Genomic DNA, 19,265 nt, shown 5'->3' on the forward strand with positions numbered 1-19,265 from the left:
AGTTTACTAGTTGTTAGTATTTCTGGGAGTTGAAGGCCAAAAATATTTGGGGACCCCAGGTTGAGAACCACTGCCCTAGACCCTTACTACTGGGCATAGTGGAACTGCTGATTGACATAGGAACTTCTCACATTTTAGCAGTCTTTTGGACAGGTTCTATATGAATAAAAAAATCAACTTATAAGACTTATAATGATTGTTCATGAATTAGGAGAAACTAATTACCTAAATCAGTGGTTCCCAAACTATGGTCCATGGGCCACCGGTGGTCCTCAAGAACTAAAATAGGGTCCGCAGTCTCACCGTTACTGCAGTGTTGTCATGAGAGCAACTTGTCTTGCAAAATCTTCTTATAGTGCTAAGGCTTACTAAATATGGTTTTCTGTGGGCGAACAGATGGGAACCACTGACCTAAATAGTTCACATTTGCTAATAATCAATACTAAGGAAGATATACTAAGGAAATGGGTAGAGAGGTAGATACTGCAAAGAGCAAAGCTTTTTAAGGGCCTTTCCACACAGCCATATAACCCAGAATATTAAGGCAGAAAATCCCACAATATGTGCCTCGAATTGGAATATATGGCAGTGTGGACTCAGATAACCCAGTTCAAAGCAGATATTGTGGGATTTTCTGCCTTGATATTCTGGGTTATATGGCTGTGTGGAAGGGCCCTCAGCATCTTTTACATTTGCTGCTCTCCACAGAACTTATCCACAAGTATAATTTCTTAGTTTTATGTTGGTAGTAACTGGTGTAGAATAAAAAGCAGAGACCACTGTGCAATAATAATAATAATAATAATAATAATAATAATAATAATAATATACTCTTAAATAAATATAATGCCATACTGCCATTATTCTGATACAGAATTTTTGCATAGCAATATCAATATATTTACATAACAGACAATCGGGTATTTCAATTCCAAAGATTATTGGATTTTTTTAAAAATAGAAAGTACCCTTCATACATATAGTTTCAGACAAGTTCTTAATTTAAGCTAGATAAAATTCAAAACAAATCTTTCTCCTCTCATATTCATTGTGTAATTATTCAGATTCCTCAAGTCAGGGCTAAAATCTCCAGCCCATGAGCCAAATTTGTTCTGCCAGTTTGTTTTACCTGGATTTTGTCATCTTTCTGGAGCCTTATTCCCTTTTGCAGGAGAGGAGACAGGACAGTGAATGAGTCACGGTTAAATGTGCTTCCTTTCTCCTTTCATGTGTATCATATTGCTGTACAAAATATTTTCAGTCAAGCTGTGTACTTTCAGAAAAATCTTAGTTCATTGATGCAAATTGACATGGCAGTTCTGGATGTCCAGTGCCCTAGATGTGCAACCTGTTAAACCCTCTTTGAAAAGCTAGATTTTGGAGAGAAGAGCTCACCATACTATTCCTTTAGTACTTGCCTGCAGTTTGTGACCCATCAACCTAAATTCAGTCCATATGCTATGCATTGGAGACTGCCGGTTAGTTTCTTGACACTGCTTCCTTCCTTCCTCAGGCAAGAAAGTCAGGAAGTTTACTGGGTGTCTCACAGTCGGCCGTACGTGCCTGATGCATCCAGACTGGTAGGTCACAAGTTCATACAAAAAACTCCAGATAAAGATCTAGCATAAAATCACCATGGCCGCTATTAAATATAGTAATAATATTAATGTTTACAAGGAGAGAAAGTATGTTTACAAATTTCCTCTGGCAAACAATTTTGTCACTATTACAAGGGTTTTAGTACATGAAATAAGCAACACCACAAAATCTCTCACCATATGTGTGTGTGTGTGTGTGCTAAAAAAAGAAATCTTCATTTTTGAAGTCCGGTAAACATTTGTATTTGTTAGGCGAAGCCCGGATGCAAGCCAGGTTAGGTAAGCATGGGCAGCTGTGATGCATTCTCCTTCCACGGAATGGAATCTGGAAACAAATATTTTGAAGAATTCTCAGTGAAACTTCCAGTGCCCTTTGTAAACAATGATGTTTCTACACTGATATATATATCAAGAAAAGAGATGACTCACTAGAAACGTGGAAGGTGGTAGGAAAAGAGGAAGACTGCATTCTAGATGGATAGACTAAAACAGCAGTTCCCAACCTGTGGTCTATGGACCACCAGTGATCTGAAAGAACTTAAATATGGTCTGCCGGGTCACCATTACTACACCTTTGCAATGAGAGTGACTGGTCTCACAAAACCCTCTTATAGTGCCGAGGCTTATTAAATATGGTTTTCTCTGGGTGAGCAGATGGTGACTGCTGCTTGGCATATGTTCTGTATCAGAAACTAGAGCTGATGTCTATCCAATACAATTTTCTGAATCAGCACCCCCAATAATCAACAAAGTTGACCAGTAACCAATTAGTAACCCTTTTGGTACTAATGTTGGAGAGTGGTCCCTGGTCAAAGTGGTCCCTGGTCAAGTAGTCACCATTCAAAAAAAAAAAGGTTGGAAACCACTGGACTAAAGGGTGCATCTACACTGTAGAATTAATGCAGTTTGACATCTCTTTAACTGTCATAGCTCAGTGCTAGGGAATTGTGGGAGTCATTATTTGACAAGGTCTTTAGCCTTCTCTGCCAATGAATATTAATGCCTCACCAAACTAAAACTAACCATACAGTTAAAGTGGTGTCAAACTGCAGTAATCTTACAATGTAGATGCAGTTTAAGGCTGCTGTAAGCAGGGATAAGGATTAGGCCACTCTCACCTTGAATAAGCCAGTTGGATGTTCAATTATACATTTAAGAGAGGACAAAAATATGAAGTCTTTACAGAAGGACATCTATTACATATGTTCACCTCCATCTTTTAGGGCTTGAGGGTTTGCATCAAAATTTGAAATCTTACTGTGCATCATATGTAGGAAAGTTCTCCAAATCTTATTGGATGCAAAGAAATTCTGGGATAATGAATATGCTTTCAATTTAGTTTATAATTTGTATTGTGCTAAAAATGGGACTAAAATTGTGATTGTGTTTGCCATATTCATTTATAGTAGCTTTCAAAAGAAAGAGGTACAAAATTGGCAGCTCACATTGGCTTTATTTTTTGTGCCTCCCTAAATACAGAATTGACAAGCATAATACTTTATTTAAGTTTAAAAGAATATAATCCTTATTCCAGTTAAGTCCAGCTCCTCTCCAGCCTTCTCTGGCTAATAAGAACAGCCCCTTCAAGGCTTCTCCATCCATTGACCCACACAGAGGTACAACAGCATGGGTTAAATGAAAGTCTCAAGTTTTGCCAGAAGGACTAAAATTTGAACCTTTAAACCCTCCAAATTGGAAGATATGCCTTTAATAATTTCTGATCAGCTTTTATCAGTTGGTGGTCCACTTCACAAGCTCTCTATGTTTGATTTAACAAGGAATGCCTATAGCAAATCTAGTATGGTGAGGGAGAGATGCTTTCAATTTAGGCTTGTCCTTAGAGACTGAGTTTAAATACAGTGGTATGACAGAGAGATAAAACTGAAGATGTCTGCTTTGTACATGCAAATTGAACCATGAACTTCAGTATTTGGCGTTTTTAATAGTTGACAATCTCTAAGGCTAATACTTAAAGGAAAATGAAATTCTCAATACATCAGCCACTAGCCATTTCATTTTCAAGACTTGCAGAACTGCATAACATTAGAGCACAGTTAATGGTTTCACAAGTGAAGCCATAAATGGCACAAAGCAATGCCATTAGTTTCAAAAAAATCATCAGTGGCATTTCTTCCTCCGCCTGCTGCTTTTTCAACAGTACACCCATAAGGAACTTAGGTGAGTACAGTTCTTATTTTCTGGAATGGAGGCAAATCTTCCATATAGAGGAGTGATGGGCAACTGTGGCTCTCTGTTGTTAGAATATATACCCATTGGATGTGGGTAGATTATAAGAGTTACAGTGCAACAACATTTGGATACCACCATCTAGAGAGGTATAGTAAGACGAGCCTGGGAATCTTCTGTTGTAGCCCAATCTCATAAAGAAGAGCAAATTAATTCATTATGGCCCATGTGTTCCATGTAGTTGGAACCTTAATTTTTGATGGGAAGTTTCCAAGTCAAAGGTTGAAATCCTTTCATCTGCTCTAGATGTCCTGTTTTATCATTGTAAACATGTATGGGAACAAACAGTTGCTAAGTAGTAAGAGTTGCTAAATAAGTAAGAGTAGTATCTGTACATGCTCCATTATGCTTTTTTGCATTATATATAATTCCTTACTAGCTTTATTTTTTAAAAAAAGCGCAGCTAAAAGATGATTGCAATATATAGGTGTAGTGGAAAAAAGAGATCTATACATAGTTGCAAGAGATCGTTTATACCTGTTTAGTTGACAATGGCTAGGCAGTAGAAATTTAGATTTGGATTCTATTCCCATAAGACAGTGGTTCTCAACCTGTGGTCCGCAAGAACGAAAATATGGTCTGCGGCTTCACCATTACTATACTATTGCCTCGAAACCATGCGGCAACTAGAGCTACTGGTCTCACGAAACCCTCTTCTAGTGCCAAGGAAATGGGAATGTTGGGAGGGGAGAGGCTGACTATCTACAAAAGAATACTATTATCACATTAGCTCTAGATTATTAAATATGGGTTTCTATGGGGAAGCACAGATATGTCCTGTATCAGAAACTAGAGCCGATGTGGTTTATCCAATGCAATTTTCTGAATCAGCACCCCAAATAACCAAACCAAATCTAAAGTTGATCAAAGATTCGTAACCCTTTTGCTACTAAAGTTGGAAAGTGGTCCCTGGTCAAAGTGGTCCCTGGTCAAGTGGTCTCTGGTCAAAAAACGTTTGGGAACCACTGTCATAAGAGAATGTATTTAAATAGCATCATCAAAAAGTGTTTTAAAGTCTTACATTAATAGGTTAGATCTATATTCCAGACTTAGTTAAGTAATGGCACAAGTTAGTCATAACATCAGTACCATTTATCTGAGTTGGTGTTAACTTTAGCTGACACAGTCTGAATCCAACCCAGGGAGTCTAAAGAACTTATTTATGTAAGTAGACTTCTTTAGTTGCCTGTAATAGCATCAATGCTCTGTGAAATCCTTTTGACTAATGCTGTGTAAATTTATATACTAGAAACATATCATAGACATGACTGGAACAGACTGTAAAAACATGGTTTAGAGACTGGCAATTAGAAGCTGGAAGAAAAAGCAGGCTATCAAGCTTAGAAGAAGAGCTGCAATATCCAATCCATGTGATGTTATAATGTTGATGTTATGTCTTTAGTAGTTTCTTTTAAAAATGTGTCTTCAAAATGAAGAGCTGTGAACATCAGAACAATTTGCCCACTCAAAAAAGTAATAGCTCCAAAAATCAACAGCATCACTTGAGACAAGAATGGCATGCAAAACACCGCTCATACTCTGTAATACAGATGAAAAACACTGAACCTTTATTATCTTAAATCTTTTACAGAATAATACTGACAGTAATATATTTATTTGCGTATGTTCCTATGACGTTATTTCCATAAAAAGAAAACTTCCTGGATAATATATACCTTCTTGCGTTTTTGCAATGGGTACTATTTTATGTAGTCTGACTTCACAACAAAATATATCCACATTTCCTTCTACTCTGTCAGTTATAGTCTCACATGAGGTCCCAGAATAACACACTTACTTTGTGACTCAAAGGATGACAGTCCTCTCCCAAGTCGCCCATTGGTGTACACATCCGCAGACTTCGAATCCAGAGACTGACGGCACAGCACATGCCTTCACCACACTGCAGATCTCGGTCACAAGCCTGAAATATAACAAATAGACGCACAGAGCATTACATAAACAAAATTATTGAGAATGTATAGCGTTGCCTCATTATCTTCACATATAGGCAACCCACTGTGTCTGCAGAATCTGTATCCTTGGACCGACCCACCCATGGCTTGAAAATCCTTCCCCATGTCAGTTCCAAAAGGCAAATCTTGAATCAGTCATTTAATATCAGGGACACAATTTTACAACTCCATTGAATATAATAGGACTTCAGCAACCATGGATTTCAGTATCTGCAAGGGTCCTGAAAGCAAACCCCAGGGGTGTACTACATATCTAAAAACATGTATTATAAAGGGTGTATATGTAAGAAGACTGTGACCCCTTCCAGACAGGCCTCAATCCCAGGAGGAATTGAGATATTATATGGCTACCAGAATTGAGGCCCCACACCCACCCCAAACCCAGGCTTTCCCTGAGGGATGGCTGCATGCCCTCCTGGGTCAACAAGAGATTGACCCAGGAGGGCATGGAGCCAGCCCCCAGACCCAACATTTACCCCAAAAACTTATATGAGGGGCCCAGTTGCATATTCAGGACCCTCCAGTGAAATCTCCTGGTGTGTGAAAATGACACATCACTTTCACAGGCTAGGAGCTTTCAAGGGAGGGGCCTGAGCATGCAGCCAGGCTCCTCATATAAACTTTCGGGATGAATTGGGGGGCAGGGGGAAAGGGAGGGTGAATGATGGGGATCATAGTAGGGATTGACCCCCGGGATTGCGGAAGCGATCTTGGGAGTCAGTTCCCACAGGGCTCACACCTGGAAAGATTCGGACCTTGCATTAAGGTCCAGATCTTTCCAGGTGTTTTATTAATCTGGAGTAAACTGGGAAATCCCAGTAAATTTGCATTTCCCTGAGACATGACAAGTCTCACATTTCTGGCCTGTCTCGAAGGGCCCTGGAAAACAGCAGATTAAAATCTGATCAACTGTCAGCATCTTAAAAAAATGAAATTATGGTAATTTTTCCAATGTAGTGATTTAGATTTGTGACATAATATTTTAGGCTTAAATCCAATAATAGTCCCAAGAAGAGCAAACTATCAAATCAATAGTAATTTCATTGATTCAATGGATTGACTCTAATTGGGATTAACAATGGATCTTAGAAAATAATTATTTAACTTCTGGCAATCTGAATTCTATCATGGCATCAGTTCAAGTCAGTCATATGGCTCTGATCAAAATAAATGTGCTTCAAAACAGTATCTTCTACTGGATCTAGGCTACTACATTATTTGATATTGTGAGTATGGCCAGATAAAATAAGAGGATGGGTCAATGACTATTTTATTGTTATATATACTCATTATGACATATTAAATTAGCTTCCATGTCACAGGAAAACATAGTAGATGGCATTTTTATAAAATGAATCCAGTATTAGGTAGGATCCTCTCTCTGGTGTCTGGATGCTAATTCTGCAGCAACAGGATGGATTCCAGAATAATATCATGCAGTGGACAAATCATTGGTAACTTTTATGCCAAAAAGCATGTCTTTGTTGGGGCAGAGATTAAAATAACTGTGATGCCTAAAGTCATTTATGAGAAGGAGGGTGTTCCTAAAAAATCCTCTTTCAATCTAGATTCTAACACTTTGAAACATCTTTTAAATTTGTGATACCTTTATAGTTTTTTTCTAGAGAACAAACGGATGAAGTTATTAGATTTTGTCACCCTGTAAACTAATTGTTGCCATGTATACCAAAATATATTTTCAAACGCATTTCATAGTGGGGAAAAAATCTGAAAAATCATTTGTAGAGATTAATTAAAAGTAAAGAGAATGGGATTTGGCTGAATTATATCAAAAATGTGAATAACAAATATGAAGGAACTACTTGTTGGATTTCTATATTTACTTACCTAGGAGTAAGTTCCACTGAATGCCAATATAATTATTTCTATGTAGAAGTAATGTTATTTTAGGGACATTTTATTTGAAGTAATAAAATTGCAAAACAGTCTAAGATTTTGCTGAAGAATGGCTTCATAAATAAGTAGGCTCATAAGTATGGGATTATGAGCAGATAATGGCTCTGAGGAAAGCATTAGTGTCCTCTGAAACAAATCTGCACTCTGGAAGATTTCATTATGAATATAATTATACTATACTCCACTGTTTAAGCAGTATGTAATTTGAGTAACAAATCTGGTGTCTTAGTACACATTTACCAAGTTGCTGTGGTTTGAGAAAATATTATCCAGACTGGTTTGACCAAGCACCTATAGACCCTAAAGCCACTACATTTTGTCTGATCTTGGAAGCTAAGCTAAATCAGTCCTGGTTAGTACTTGAATTGGAGATTGTCAGTGAATAGTAAGTTCTAGCGGCTATATTTCAGAGGAAGGAAATGGCAAAACTACCTCTGAGTATTTCTTGCCTAGGAAAATGTTATGAAATTCATGGGGCTGCCACAAGTTGACAGTCAACTTGAAGGCACATATACAGAGTTTGTCCAGTTTCTTAAATGCCCCACTATGGTGTATCAATATATAATTGGAGTGTAATTTACACCCTTAATTTCATCAGAGGTTTATTTTTCAGATAACTTCATAATTTTGTAGAAATGTCAATTAAATGTATTACCACACAATTAAGGGCCCTCTATATTGCCCTATAAGCATAGTATGTATTGAACTGTATATGTCTTTGGGTTGATAAAACATGTTACTCCGTGGATTGTTGATGTTTGATTTCTCCACTTTGACAGACTGCCCACCTCGGTATTTTGGGAAAACTGAAAGCAATATTTAAATTCTCAGCCTTATACATACATCTCCTTACACTTTGCTATAGCTGTTTTCTTTCCTAGCATTATCAGGATAACAATTGTTCTATCTACCTTGTGTTATACTTCCTCAAACTGATTGTTCCCAACCACTTTTACAAGATGTTCTCAGATACCTTTTATTCAGTTTTATACAGTTTTATTCCACTGCAACTGCCATGGCTCTCAGGCCCCAACTACACTGCCATATAATGCAGTTCCATGATAGAGTTTAACTGCATCGGACTGCATTATTCTTCTTAAGCGATCCCTCATTGTCCAAGTTTGATGACCTTCCAAGTTCTTGGAAGATGCCTGTGCATGACTTTTAATAATAATGAGTGGAGGTCGGTGCATGGCCGATCAACACATGGTCTTCACAGAATGATGGTCCCAACCAGTGGCATGGTTAACATGATGACAGTAGCTTCCCAGTGTGTTGCAGCCTTCTTCCACCTTCACAGCCATTGTAACATGTACCATGTTGTCTTCTACCTGAGGTCTTCAGATTGTGTTTGGTCTGGAACTTCCCCTGTGGCTCCTCCTGGGAGTGCATGACTCCGGTGGTTACACCCGCATATTCATTGCAACACGAAAGCTCCCTTACCACGACAAGGTGACAATCCATTGAGGGGGTTAAATGCATTATTTGTCAGTGTAGACTCATATAACTGCATTATGAAGCTGCAGTGTATAACAATGTAGATGGGGCCTCAATGATGTGGGTTCCCTGGAAAATGTAGGACCAGTACAAAATTCTAATCTGATGTGAAGCATCAGTTTTTCCCCATCCCAATGATCTGGATATTGGCACAATTTAATAATAATAATAATAATAATAATAATAACAACAACAACAATAATAATGCCATCTTACTTGGATCTGCACGCATCATTCGAAAATACATCACACAGTCTTAGACACTTGGGAAATGTTTGACTTGTGATTTTGTGATACAAAATCCAGCATATATATCTCGTTTGCTGTGACATACTGTGTTTTTGTGTCAGCAAAATAATAATAACAATAATAATATAACTTTATTCTTATATCTCGCTCTTGAGTGCTCTAACTGGAAATCAGCTTTGACCAAGAGTACTGCAGAATTCAAAGAGACATGAATGGAGGGAGAAAGGGAGAAATGTGCCAAGAGGAAAGCGTATCAAGTCAACCCTGACTGGGATCACCTTCCATCTGAAAACTGATGTCCTCACTGCGGGAGAACATGCAGATTAAGAATAGGGCCCCACAGCCACCTATGGACCTACCACCAAGACATCACATCTGGAAGATCATCATCCTCGAGCTACAAGGGATTGCCTAAGTAAGTAGGTATCCCGCCTCCATCTCCCCAAAGGAACTTGAGGAGGCTTACATGGGGACAAAGCCCGATATAAAAAAGGTTGCAAAGCAACACAATTAAAAACATAGAACAATCAACTATATTAAAACAATAAAACCAAAGACACCATGAAACATAACCAAACAACAAACAACCAATGGCTGAGAAAGTGGGCACATGCAGGTTTGAGACAAATAGGGCAAGACAGGACAGTGCAATATAAACTGTAAGGCCAGGGGCTGGGAATAATGTGCTGGAGATCCTACTAAAAGGCAGACCTGATCAGTAGTTGAACTATTATTTGAAGGCTCATTGGAACATCCACATCTTCAGGTCTTTCTGAAAAGTGGACAAGGTGGGGGCTAATATTTGCACCCAGTGGTCATAACTTTTCTTTCCTGGAAACATAACATTTCTTTCCTGGTTACACCCTAAGGACCATCAGCTAATAGCTAACAACTGACATCACTTGGAGTAGCAGAAAACTCTAAATTACATTATCTGAACTTTGCATCTTTCAATTAAATGTTATATTTGTGTTCATTCAAAGATTTGTGGGACAATTATTTTGTTATAATACTATTTCGTAATCCTTGACAAAAATTACTACCTATAAAGAACACTAATATTTCTAAAAATATGCACCTGACGTATCATATACCAACAGTTTAACTTTCCTTTTCTGAGTTATAACTGTATCACCTTCAGCTTCACTGACTCACTCTCTGTACAATTTATCACTTCCATCTCAAGTTGAGGGGAAAAAAAATCTGTTCCAGTACAATTAACTGAACATTCTGCTTCAATAAAGGATGGATGTGAGTCTGTGGACACGGGCAACTTATCACATTTTGTCTTGACTTCTTGCATGTGTTACTGATTGAGAAGCAAGAGACTTTGTGAAATAGAAACAAGCTTAGTGGCACATTCATCTGTCAGGCTGTCCCTCTGAACACAAAGGTGTTTGCCTCCTCAGAAGAATAATTGGAATTTTACATGCTAGGTTCAGTCTATCTGACATGACAGATTGCAGCACAATAGCCTGGATAATTAAGGATAATTATATTTGTTTGTCTTTGTATGCTGTGTGTGTGTTTGTGGTGTGCAAATTTTCCATGGAAAAAATAGAGCATTGAAAAAAATTCTACCTTATATCTCTGATGGCTCCATCCTATGCAATCTTGGGGTGCTTCTACACTGTAGAATTAATACAGTTTGACACTCCTTTAACTCCTAAGGCTGAGTGCTATGGAATCATGGGAAGTGGAGATTTACGCAGTTTTTAGCCTTCTCTGGCAAAGAGAACTACAACTCTCATGCTTTTGTAGCACTGGGCTATAGCTCTTAAACCAGTGACAAACTGCATGACAAATTCTGAATGGGATGCTCCTATGTACAAAATTCATTTGTGCAAACACCCTTCTGTTTGTAGATTTCCTCCAATGTAGGAGAAGATAGATAGAATCACATGGTTCTTCAATCAATATAGAGAATTTACCACAAACAATGCTACAATAACACAAACCAACAAAATCAAACTTTTTGTAATTGTCAGAAATGATAGTAGCACAGTTTAAATCAATTTTATGATTTTAAATATGTCTTTATTTTTTCCATCATGACAAATTGTACATTACAACAGACTACTGTAAAGTGTGCACATTTCACTTCATGTTCGTGTAACACAAGCCAACAAGTATTTTTCATCAGATATAATTTTAGATCATTCTTACAGAGCTTTTTGTGCTGAATTCAGATCTGTGTTTATTTTTTCTGTATCACATGTACCTATTCTTGACCTGCATGTTCTCCCGCAGTGAGGGCATCGGTTTCCAGGTGGGAGGTGGTCTCGATCGGGGTTGGCTTGACGCGCCTTCCTCTTGGCACATTTCTCTCTTTCGCTCTCCATTCGTGCCTCTTCAAATTCTACAGCACTGCTAGAGTGCTCAAGGGCCAGAGCTTCCCAGTTCTTGGTGTCTATGCCACAGTTTTTAAGGTTGGCTTTGAGCCAACTTTAGGAATGGTGGGAGTTGAAGTCCAAGACACCTGGAAGACCAAAGTTTGCCCATGCCTGATGTAGAGGCACCCACAACATCCAGAACACAATTTTGGAGGCTAATTGAATCATTAATGCATTTATAGACTGATATCAGTTAGATTCTATTTATATCAGTGTGTAAATGCATTAATTATTTGATTAGCCTCATCGCAAAAACTACACATGATAGAGAAAAAAAATAAACACAAATCTGAATTCAGTGCAACAAACTCTATAAGAATGACCTAAAATTATATCTGATGAAAAATATTTGTTGGCTTGTGTAAGTGGTATTGGTTGGAAGAACTGACAGTGAGATTGTCACAACAATCCTTTGCTTACACAGATGCCAGCCACGCAAATGGAAAGCATAATGTCACTTTGAATACTTTTGAAGACACACAACATTAGTGCAGCGCAGCAGATGTTGGAGCTGATAAGACACAGAACTACCCAATTCTCCCCATTCCTTCAGCTGATAATCCTAACAATTCATGTCAGAGGCACTGAATACATCCCTTCAAATTGTTTGTCTCCATCCTGCTTTTCTTGTGTCTTTCCTTCCACCAGTTTGACCTTAAAATAAGCACCTAACTTAACAATAGAAACCAACTGCTGGGGGGAAGGGTGTTGACAGTGAAATGCTAAAAGGCTGTAGATTCAAGATCAAAGGCACAATGGATCCAACATAAAATAGATTCAAGATGTCAGAGAAATATGCTTTATATAGCCCAAATATTATAACATTGTCTTTAAGTGTTTCTTGAGAAAATATAAATTGTTCCCATAATTGTTCACATTTAAGAATAGCAAAATAGTTAGCAGAAGATGCATATGTAAAAGGATATAGCTCATTTTTTCAAGGACAAAGAAGGTTTGTGTACACTCAGATAGAGGCAATGGGAGCTTTTAAGTTTTGAAATTTAGAACTATAACAGTCTTGCTTCATTCTCAAGTTTCCCACAGAATCAATCACATCCAAGTTTATTGGAAAGGCAACAGGTAAAGGAGGAAGAGAGTTTTTTTTTAAGTGATACAATCTCTGCTAATGCTCAGTATGTGTACTGAGCATTGGCAGAGATTGCATCACTAAAAAAAAAAACCTCTTTGAGGAAGAGGGGCAAGAAACATTTCATCCCAAAAAGGAATTTTCTTACATTGTCAAATCAAACAATTAACAGCACAATCTTATAGCCCATTGTAATAGCCTAAATGACTCATTCTACCTGATCTATAAAGCCCTATACGCTTTGGGTCCAACCTATTTTCGAGACTGCATATCTTTCTATGAACCGGCATGGGCATTAAGATCTACCAGGGAGGCCCTTCCCTCAGTCCTGCCTCTGTCTCAAGTGCGAATGGTGGGGACAAGAGAGAGGGCCTTTTTAGTGGTGGCCCCTTTCTCTTGAATGCCCTCCTGAGGGAGATCAGACTAGCCCCCATTCTTCAAGCTTTCTGTACACAATTGAAGAGGTGTATTTTTTTCAATAGGTCTTCGACTATATTCTTTTAATAAATATACACGAGGACCTTTAGATTGCACTAAGTCGGTGGTTCCCAACCTTCTTTGACCAGGGACCATTTTGACCAGGGACCACTTGACCAGGGACCACTTGACCAGGGACCACTTTGACCAGGGACCACTTTGACCAGGGACCACTTGACCAGGGACCACTCTCCAACATTAGTACCAAAAGGGTTGAAAATCAGGTTTTGGTCAACTTTAGATTCAGATTGGGGTGCTGATTCAGAAAATTGCATTGGATAGACCACATCAGCTCTAGTTTCTGAGACAGAACATATGCCCTGGTCAGCAACAGGGAAGGAGTGGCAGGCAGCATGAAAGGAGCAGAAATAAAATAAATAAAATAAGTAAAGTAAAAGGAAGCTCGTGGACCAAATTTTCATCCTTACCATCCACTGGTGGTCCATAGCCCACAGGTTAAGAACCACTGGACTAAGCACTTTACATAACTGAGATTGATTATTGTTGTTTTATACCTGAAGCTATTGCTGTATTTTACTGATTTTAACCAAGGGGTTTGTGAAGTGAGATATTGATGTTAGCTATTAATGTTTTATGTTATTGTTTCTACAATGTTTGTATTTTATGTGTTTGCACCTTTGAGAGCTCTGTAAGATGCCCCGAGTCCCTCTGGGAGATGGTTTATTTATTTGTTTATCTTGGGAGCTAAGCAGGGTCAGCATGTGGATAGGAGGACACCAACAAAAGTCAGGGACTGTAAGCTGTATTTCACAGGAAGGAACTGGCAAAACCACCTCTGAATCTTCCTTGCCTAACAAAACCCTGTGAAAATTATGGAGTTGTTATAAGTTGATAAGTGATCTGAAGGAATACACACACACATGTCTCACTACTCAGTAAGGCTCCCCCACACCATTCCTTTAAGGCTGCAATCTGAAGCTCATATCCAAACATAGTTCTGGTGTGAGAGAATTGGCTCTCTGCAAGGACGTTGCCCAGGGGACGCCTGGACATTTTACCATCCTGTGGGAGGCTTCTCACATGTCCCTGCATGAGAAGCTGGAGCTGACAGAGGGAACTTACCCTGCTCCTGGATTCGAACCATTGATCTTTCAGCCAGCAGTCCTGCTGGCACAAGGGTTTAACCATTGTGCTCCTGGGGGCTCCAGTTCCATCTTAAGACAATGCTATTCAAATTGATAGTTGTCAGACCCTAGCAGTCTCCAGGAAAGAAAAACAGTTGAAGCCAATTGACAAGTATAGTACCAGTCCCTGGCACAACTGAAAAATAGTAATTTCTCCCCCACATGAGACAGATTGAGTAGCACTATCCTAAGCTTCCTACACAATGGGCTTGGCTGAGTCAACCTGAAAGACTTTCACTGACAGGTTAGCCCAGCTCAGGTTCCCTTCCACTGAACCACTGGAGGCTTAGAATCAGACCACTTAAACCAGATAATCCCTTTGATCCTGATGGATCGTTATCCAATATGAACAGCAGCAGCAGCTCTTTCTGCCTGAAAGTGCCATAGCAGCTGCTGGGAAGAGAAGCCGAAGTTATCTCAGTAACTAAGGCGACCGTCATTAGCACTCCTCCCACCCTCTTTTTCCCAGTGGCAACTCATCAGAGACCATTTCTCAGCCAGACTCCCTCCCTGAGGCAAATCTCCTGCCTCCCAGAGTTTGGTACCAAGTGTGTACAGAGGCCCCAGTACCAAAACATCACCTCCTGTCTTAAGCTTCAGGCACCAGAATCAGCCCAATGGCCCCCAGCACTCCCTCCCATTCCTGATACTCCCATAGCTTGTGCCTCCTGGCCTCCCCACAATCGAGCTAACATCTGCAACTTTTGTCATGCCAATTCTCACAACTTCAAGTCTCATATTGACTCATGTGAGGATTTTCTTAGGCCCCTTCCACACAACTGAATAAAATCCCACCTTCTCTGCTTTGAATTGGAATATACGGCTGTGTGGACTCAGATAACCCAGTTCAAAGCAGATATTGTGGGAAGAGCCCTCAGATAGGCAATGCTCTGAAGTTGTTTTGTTAGTTCCTTCTTCCAGCAAACTTTGTGTTTGCTACCAATTTCCCATCCAAGTACTAATCAGGGCTAACCCTGTTTAGCTTCCAAAATCAGATAGGATGTGATGCTTTTAGAATATCTCAGTGTTTTTAAATGTTGTGAAATGTTTCGTATCATAGTTTAACATGTTGCTCTTTCCTGCCTTGATTCATGGTGAGAGGCAGGCAACAATATTAATACTAATGAGTATAGTTTACTACCCTTCCATATACCTTAAGTAAGAAACAGAAAGGATGTCCTCTCATGAGAAGCACATTCTCCCTAATCACAACCATCACTTCATTGATGGAGCCATGGTGGTGCAATGGGTTAAACTCTTGTGATGGCTGAACTGCTGACTTGAAGGTCAGCAGTTCAAATCTGTGAGATGGGGTGAGCGCCTGTCTGTCAGCTCCAGCTTTCCATGCCGAGACATGAGAGAGGTCTCCCACAGGATGGTAAAATATCCAGGCATCCCCTGGCCAATGTCCTTGCAGATGGCCAATTCTCTCACATCAGAAGCGACTTACAGTTTTTCAAGTTGCTCCTGACACAGAAAAAAAACCCTTCACGGATGGCTTTGAACTGGGAAACTCTGAAGATAAGCCTTCACAAACTCTAGAACCTAGAATCAAAGGCACCTAGAATCAAAGGAAGCAGCCCAGAGTATTGGGGTGGGCTTTGAACTGGGAAACTCCGAAAACATCTACAAACCCCCTTCAGAGGCCCCTAGAGTCAAAAGAAGGAGCTCAGAAGGCGAGCTCCTTTCTAAACACAAATATAGATAAACCTCACTTCTTCCAAACACTCTCCCAATGTTTGACATCAGGTGTGTCTGGGACTTCAGAAATCTCCCTGCACCCAATGGAGATTTTTTATTGTGTCAGGAGCAACTTGAGAAACTGCAAACCGGCTCTGGTGTGAGAGAATTGGCCATCTGCAAGGAGGATGCCTGGATGTTTTGATGTTTTACCATCCCTATGGGGAATTGGAGCTGACAGCGGGAGCTCATCCGCGCTGTCCCCAAATTCGGACCTGCAACCTGTCGGTCTTCAGTCCTGCAGGCACAAAGGTTTAACCCATTGTGCCACTGGGAGCTCAACAATGGAGATGGGACCCAAGTCTCAACAACAAACTTATTTACATCTTCTATACACCTTAGCCACACAGCCCGAATGACATTTTATGCACAATACTGTTGAGAATCTTCAGCATGAAACAAAGTTTGCAGAGGTTGAAGGCATCACAGAATGATGTGATCACCTACAATCCCTACAATTCCATAGCATTGAGCCATGGCAGTTCAAGTGGTGTCCAACTGCATTCATTCTACAATGTAAATCAGGCATGGGCAAACTTTGGTCCTCCAGGTGTTTTGGACTTCAACTCCCACCATTCCTAACAGCCATTACTTACTTAGGCGATTCCTCGTTGTCAGAGTAAGATTGCCCTCCAAGTGTGGTGGGTACATAGATGACTGTGGAGCCCTATTCTTGACCTGCATGTTCTCCTGCAGTGAGGGCATTGGTTTCCAGGTGGAAGGCGGTCCCGGTCGGGGTTGGATTGACTTCCTCTTGGCACGTTTCTCTCTTTCGCCCTCTATTCCTGCCTCTTTAAATTCTACAACACTGCTGGTCACAGCTGACCTCCAGCTAGAGTGCTCAAGGGCCAGGGCTTCCCAGTTCTCCTTGTCTATGCCACAGTTTTTAAGTTTGGCTTTGAGCCAACCTTAGGAATGGTGGGAGGTGAAATTCAAAACACCTGGAAGACCAAAGTTTGCCCTGCTTGGTGTAGAGAGGCGCCCACACCATCCAGAACCAATTTTGGAGCCTTTGGGACTAAAGGATGCTCCACCTCTTCTCACCTCAGTCTCCCTCCCCAGATCTCTATGAAATAATAACCCCGCGTGGCGTGTAATTAGCGATTTCTCCACTCAACCCACCCGCGGGGACTGGCGCTTTAGCCAATCCCGACTTTGCCGGCAAAGGAAGGCGCGCACATTGGCGGCTCCCACAGCTTTCCACCCCGACGGCATCCCGCGTGGGCTCCCCTCCTTGGGACCTCCGCTCGCTCGCTCCTTCCCTCCCATCCTTCCCTTCTCACCCCAGTGATGACAGCCGAGTCCCCCGCCGAGAGGAGCAGGAGGAGGAGAGGGGCGCAGCGGAGGCTCCTCATGGCGGCTGCAGCCCTCTCTCTCTCTCTCTCGGTGTTGTGCGCGTCTCCCTGGCGCTCCCCGGGGCTCTCTCTCTCTCGCTGCCTCCTTCTTTCTCTCTCCCTGGGCGCTCGCTCAGCCTCTGCTTCCGTCCCGCGGACAGCGCTTGCCGAGCCCCCGCCGCCGTCGTTATAAAGCTCCGGGCTGCCATTCAGAGGCGAGATGAGTCACCCACCCGGTGGTGGCCCCCGGCGACGCGCGAGGGACACACTCAGGCGCAAAGAGCGGCGAGGCCGCCCCGTCCCGACGCACGTCTCTCCAGAAGCGGGGAAGCAGGAGTCCCCAGCCACGCAGGGCGAGCGAGACAGCTCAACAAGTGGCCTCGCCGTTCGACAGCGCCTTCTCTGCCAGGGCTTCTCATACTCCAGGAGTCGAAAGCCCTGAGCCATGGCAGCCCAAAGGGGCATCAGACCATTTGCATTTGACGCTTTAGAGCAGCGTTTCTCAACCTGGGGGTCGGGACGCCTGGGGGGGGGGTCACCAGGGGGTGTCAGAGGGGTCGCCAAAGACCATCAGAAAGCACAGAGGGTTGTTGTAGGTTTTTCAGGCTGTATGGCATGTTCTAGAAGCATTCTCTCCTGACGTTTCGCATGCATCTATGGCAGGCATCCTCAGAGGTTGTGAGGTCTGCTGGAAACTAGGAAAATTGGGAAATTAGGAAAACAATCAGGGACAGCTAATCACCTCTCAACAAAAGATTTCCTAGGCAGTAAGAAGCTACACCTTGAAAACTGCCCAGTGGTTCTCAACCTGGGGTCCCCAGATGTTTTTGGCCTTCAACTCCCAGAAATCCTAACAGCTGGTAAACTGGCTGCGATTTCTGGGAGTTGTAGGCCAAAAACATCTGGGGACCCCAGGTTGAGAACCACTGTGCTAGGCCATCATATGCTAATCAAGGTGGCCAACTGAAACATCCACACCTACCTCCAACAGACAAGGATTCTTTCTCCCACCCTGGATGATCCACAGATATATAAATTTTCCTAGTTTCCAACAGTCCTCACAACCTCGGAGGATTTTTTTTTGTGGTCTCAGGAGTGACTCCTGGTGTGAGAGAATTGGCCGTCTGCAAGGACGTTGCCCAGGGGATGCCTGGATGTTTTGATGTTTTACCATCCTTGTGGGAGGCTTCTCTCATGTCCCCGCATGAGGAGCTGGAGCTGATAGAGGGAGCTCATTCACCTCTCCCCGGATTCGAACTTGCAACCTGTCGGTCTTCAGTCCTGCCGGCACAGGGGTTTAACCCACTGCACCACCGGGGGCTCCCACATCTGAGGATGCTTGCCATAGATTCAGGCAAAACGTCAGGAGAGAATGCTTCTAGAACATGGCCATACAGCCCAAAAAACCTACAACAACCCAGTGATTCCATCCATGAAAGCCTTCGACAATATAGAAAACACAGTATTTTCTCTTAGTCATGGGGATTCTGTGTGGCAAGTTTGGCCCAATTCTATCATTGGTGGGGTTCAGAATGCTCTTTGATTGTAGGAGAACTATAAATCCCAGCAACTACAACTCCCAAAGGTCAAGGGCTATTCTCTCCC

At 41.4% G+C, this 19,265-nt stretch overlaps 1 protein-coding gene across 1 annotated transcript; it reads right to left on the minus strand.

The window, feature by feature from the left end:
* Positions 1-672: 672 nt before the first annotated feature.
* PROK2 (prokineticin 2) lies at positions 673-17,955 on the minus strand. Its single transcript, XM_060766349.2, has 3 exons — positions 17,610-17,955; positions 5,644-5,769; positions 673-1,923 (listed from the first exon to the last, which is right to left on the minus strand). Exons 1-3 carry the CDS (start codon positions 17,679-17,681, stop codon positions 1,798-1,800), a joined length of 324 nt encoding a protein of 107 aa, XP_060622332.2. The 5' UTR covers positions 17,682-17,955; the 3' UTR covers positions 673-1,797.
* Between the last annotated feature and the right edge of the window lie 1,310 nt (positions 17,956-19,265).

The sequence above is a fragment of the Anolis sagrei genome, chromosome 2 (genome assembly GCF_037176765.1).
Source record: "Anolis sagrei isolate rAnoSag1 chromosome 2, rAnoSag1.mat, whole genome shotgun sequence".
Lineage (NCBI taxonomy): Eukaryota > Metazoa > Chordata > Lepidosauria > Squamata > Dactyloidae > Anolis > Anolis sagrei.

What these genes read in the sequence shown, in the direction of transcription:
- PROK2 (XM_060766349.2), bottom strand. Translation starts at nt 17,681, where the DNA reads ATGAGGAGCCTCCGCTGCGCCCCTCTCCTCCTCCTGCTCCTCTCGGCG. An exon ending in ACTCGGCTGTCATCACTGGG is followed by an intron (nt 5,770 to 17,609) that starts GTGAGAAGGGAA and finishes GTTATATTTCAG; the next exon opens with GCTTGTGACCGAGATCTGCA. An exon ending in GTCATCCTTTGAGTCACAAA is followed by an intron (nt 1,924 to 5,643) that starts GTAAGTGTGTTA and finishes ATTTGTTTCCAG; the next exon opens with ATTCCATTCCGTGGAAGGAG.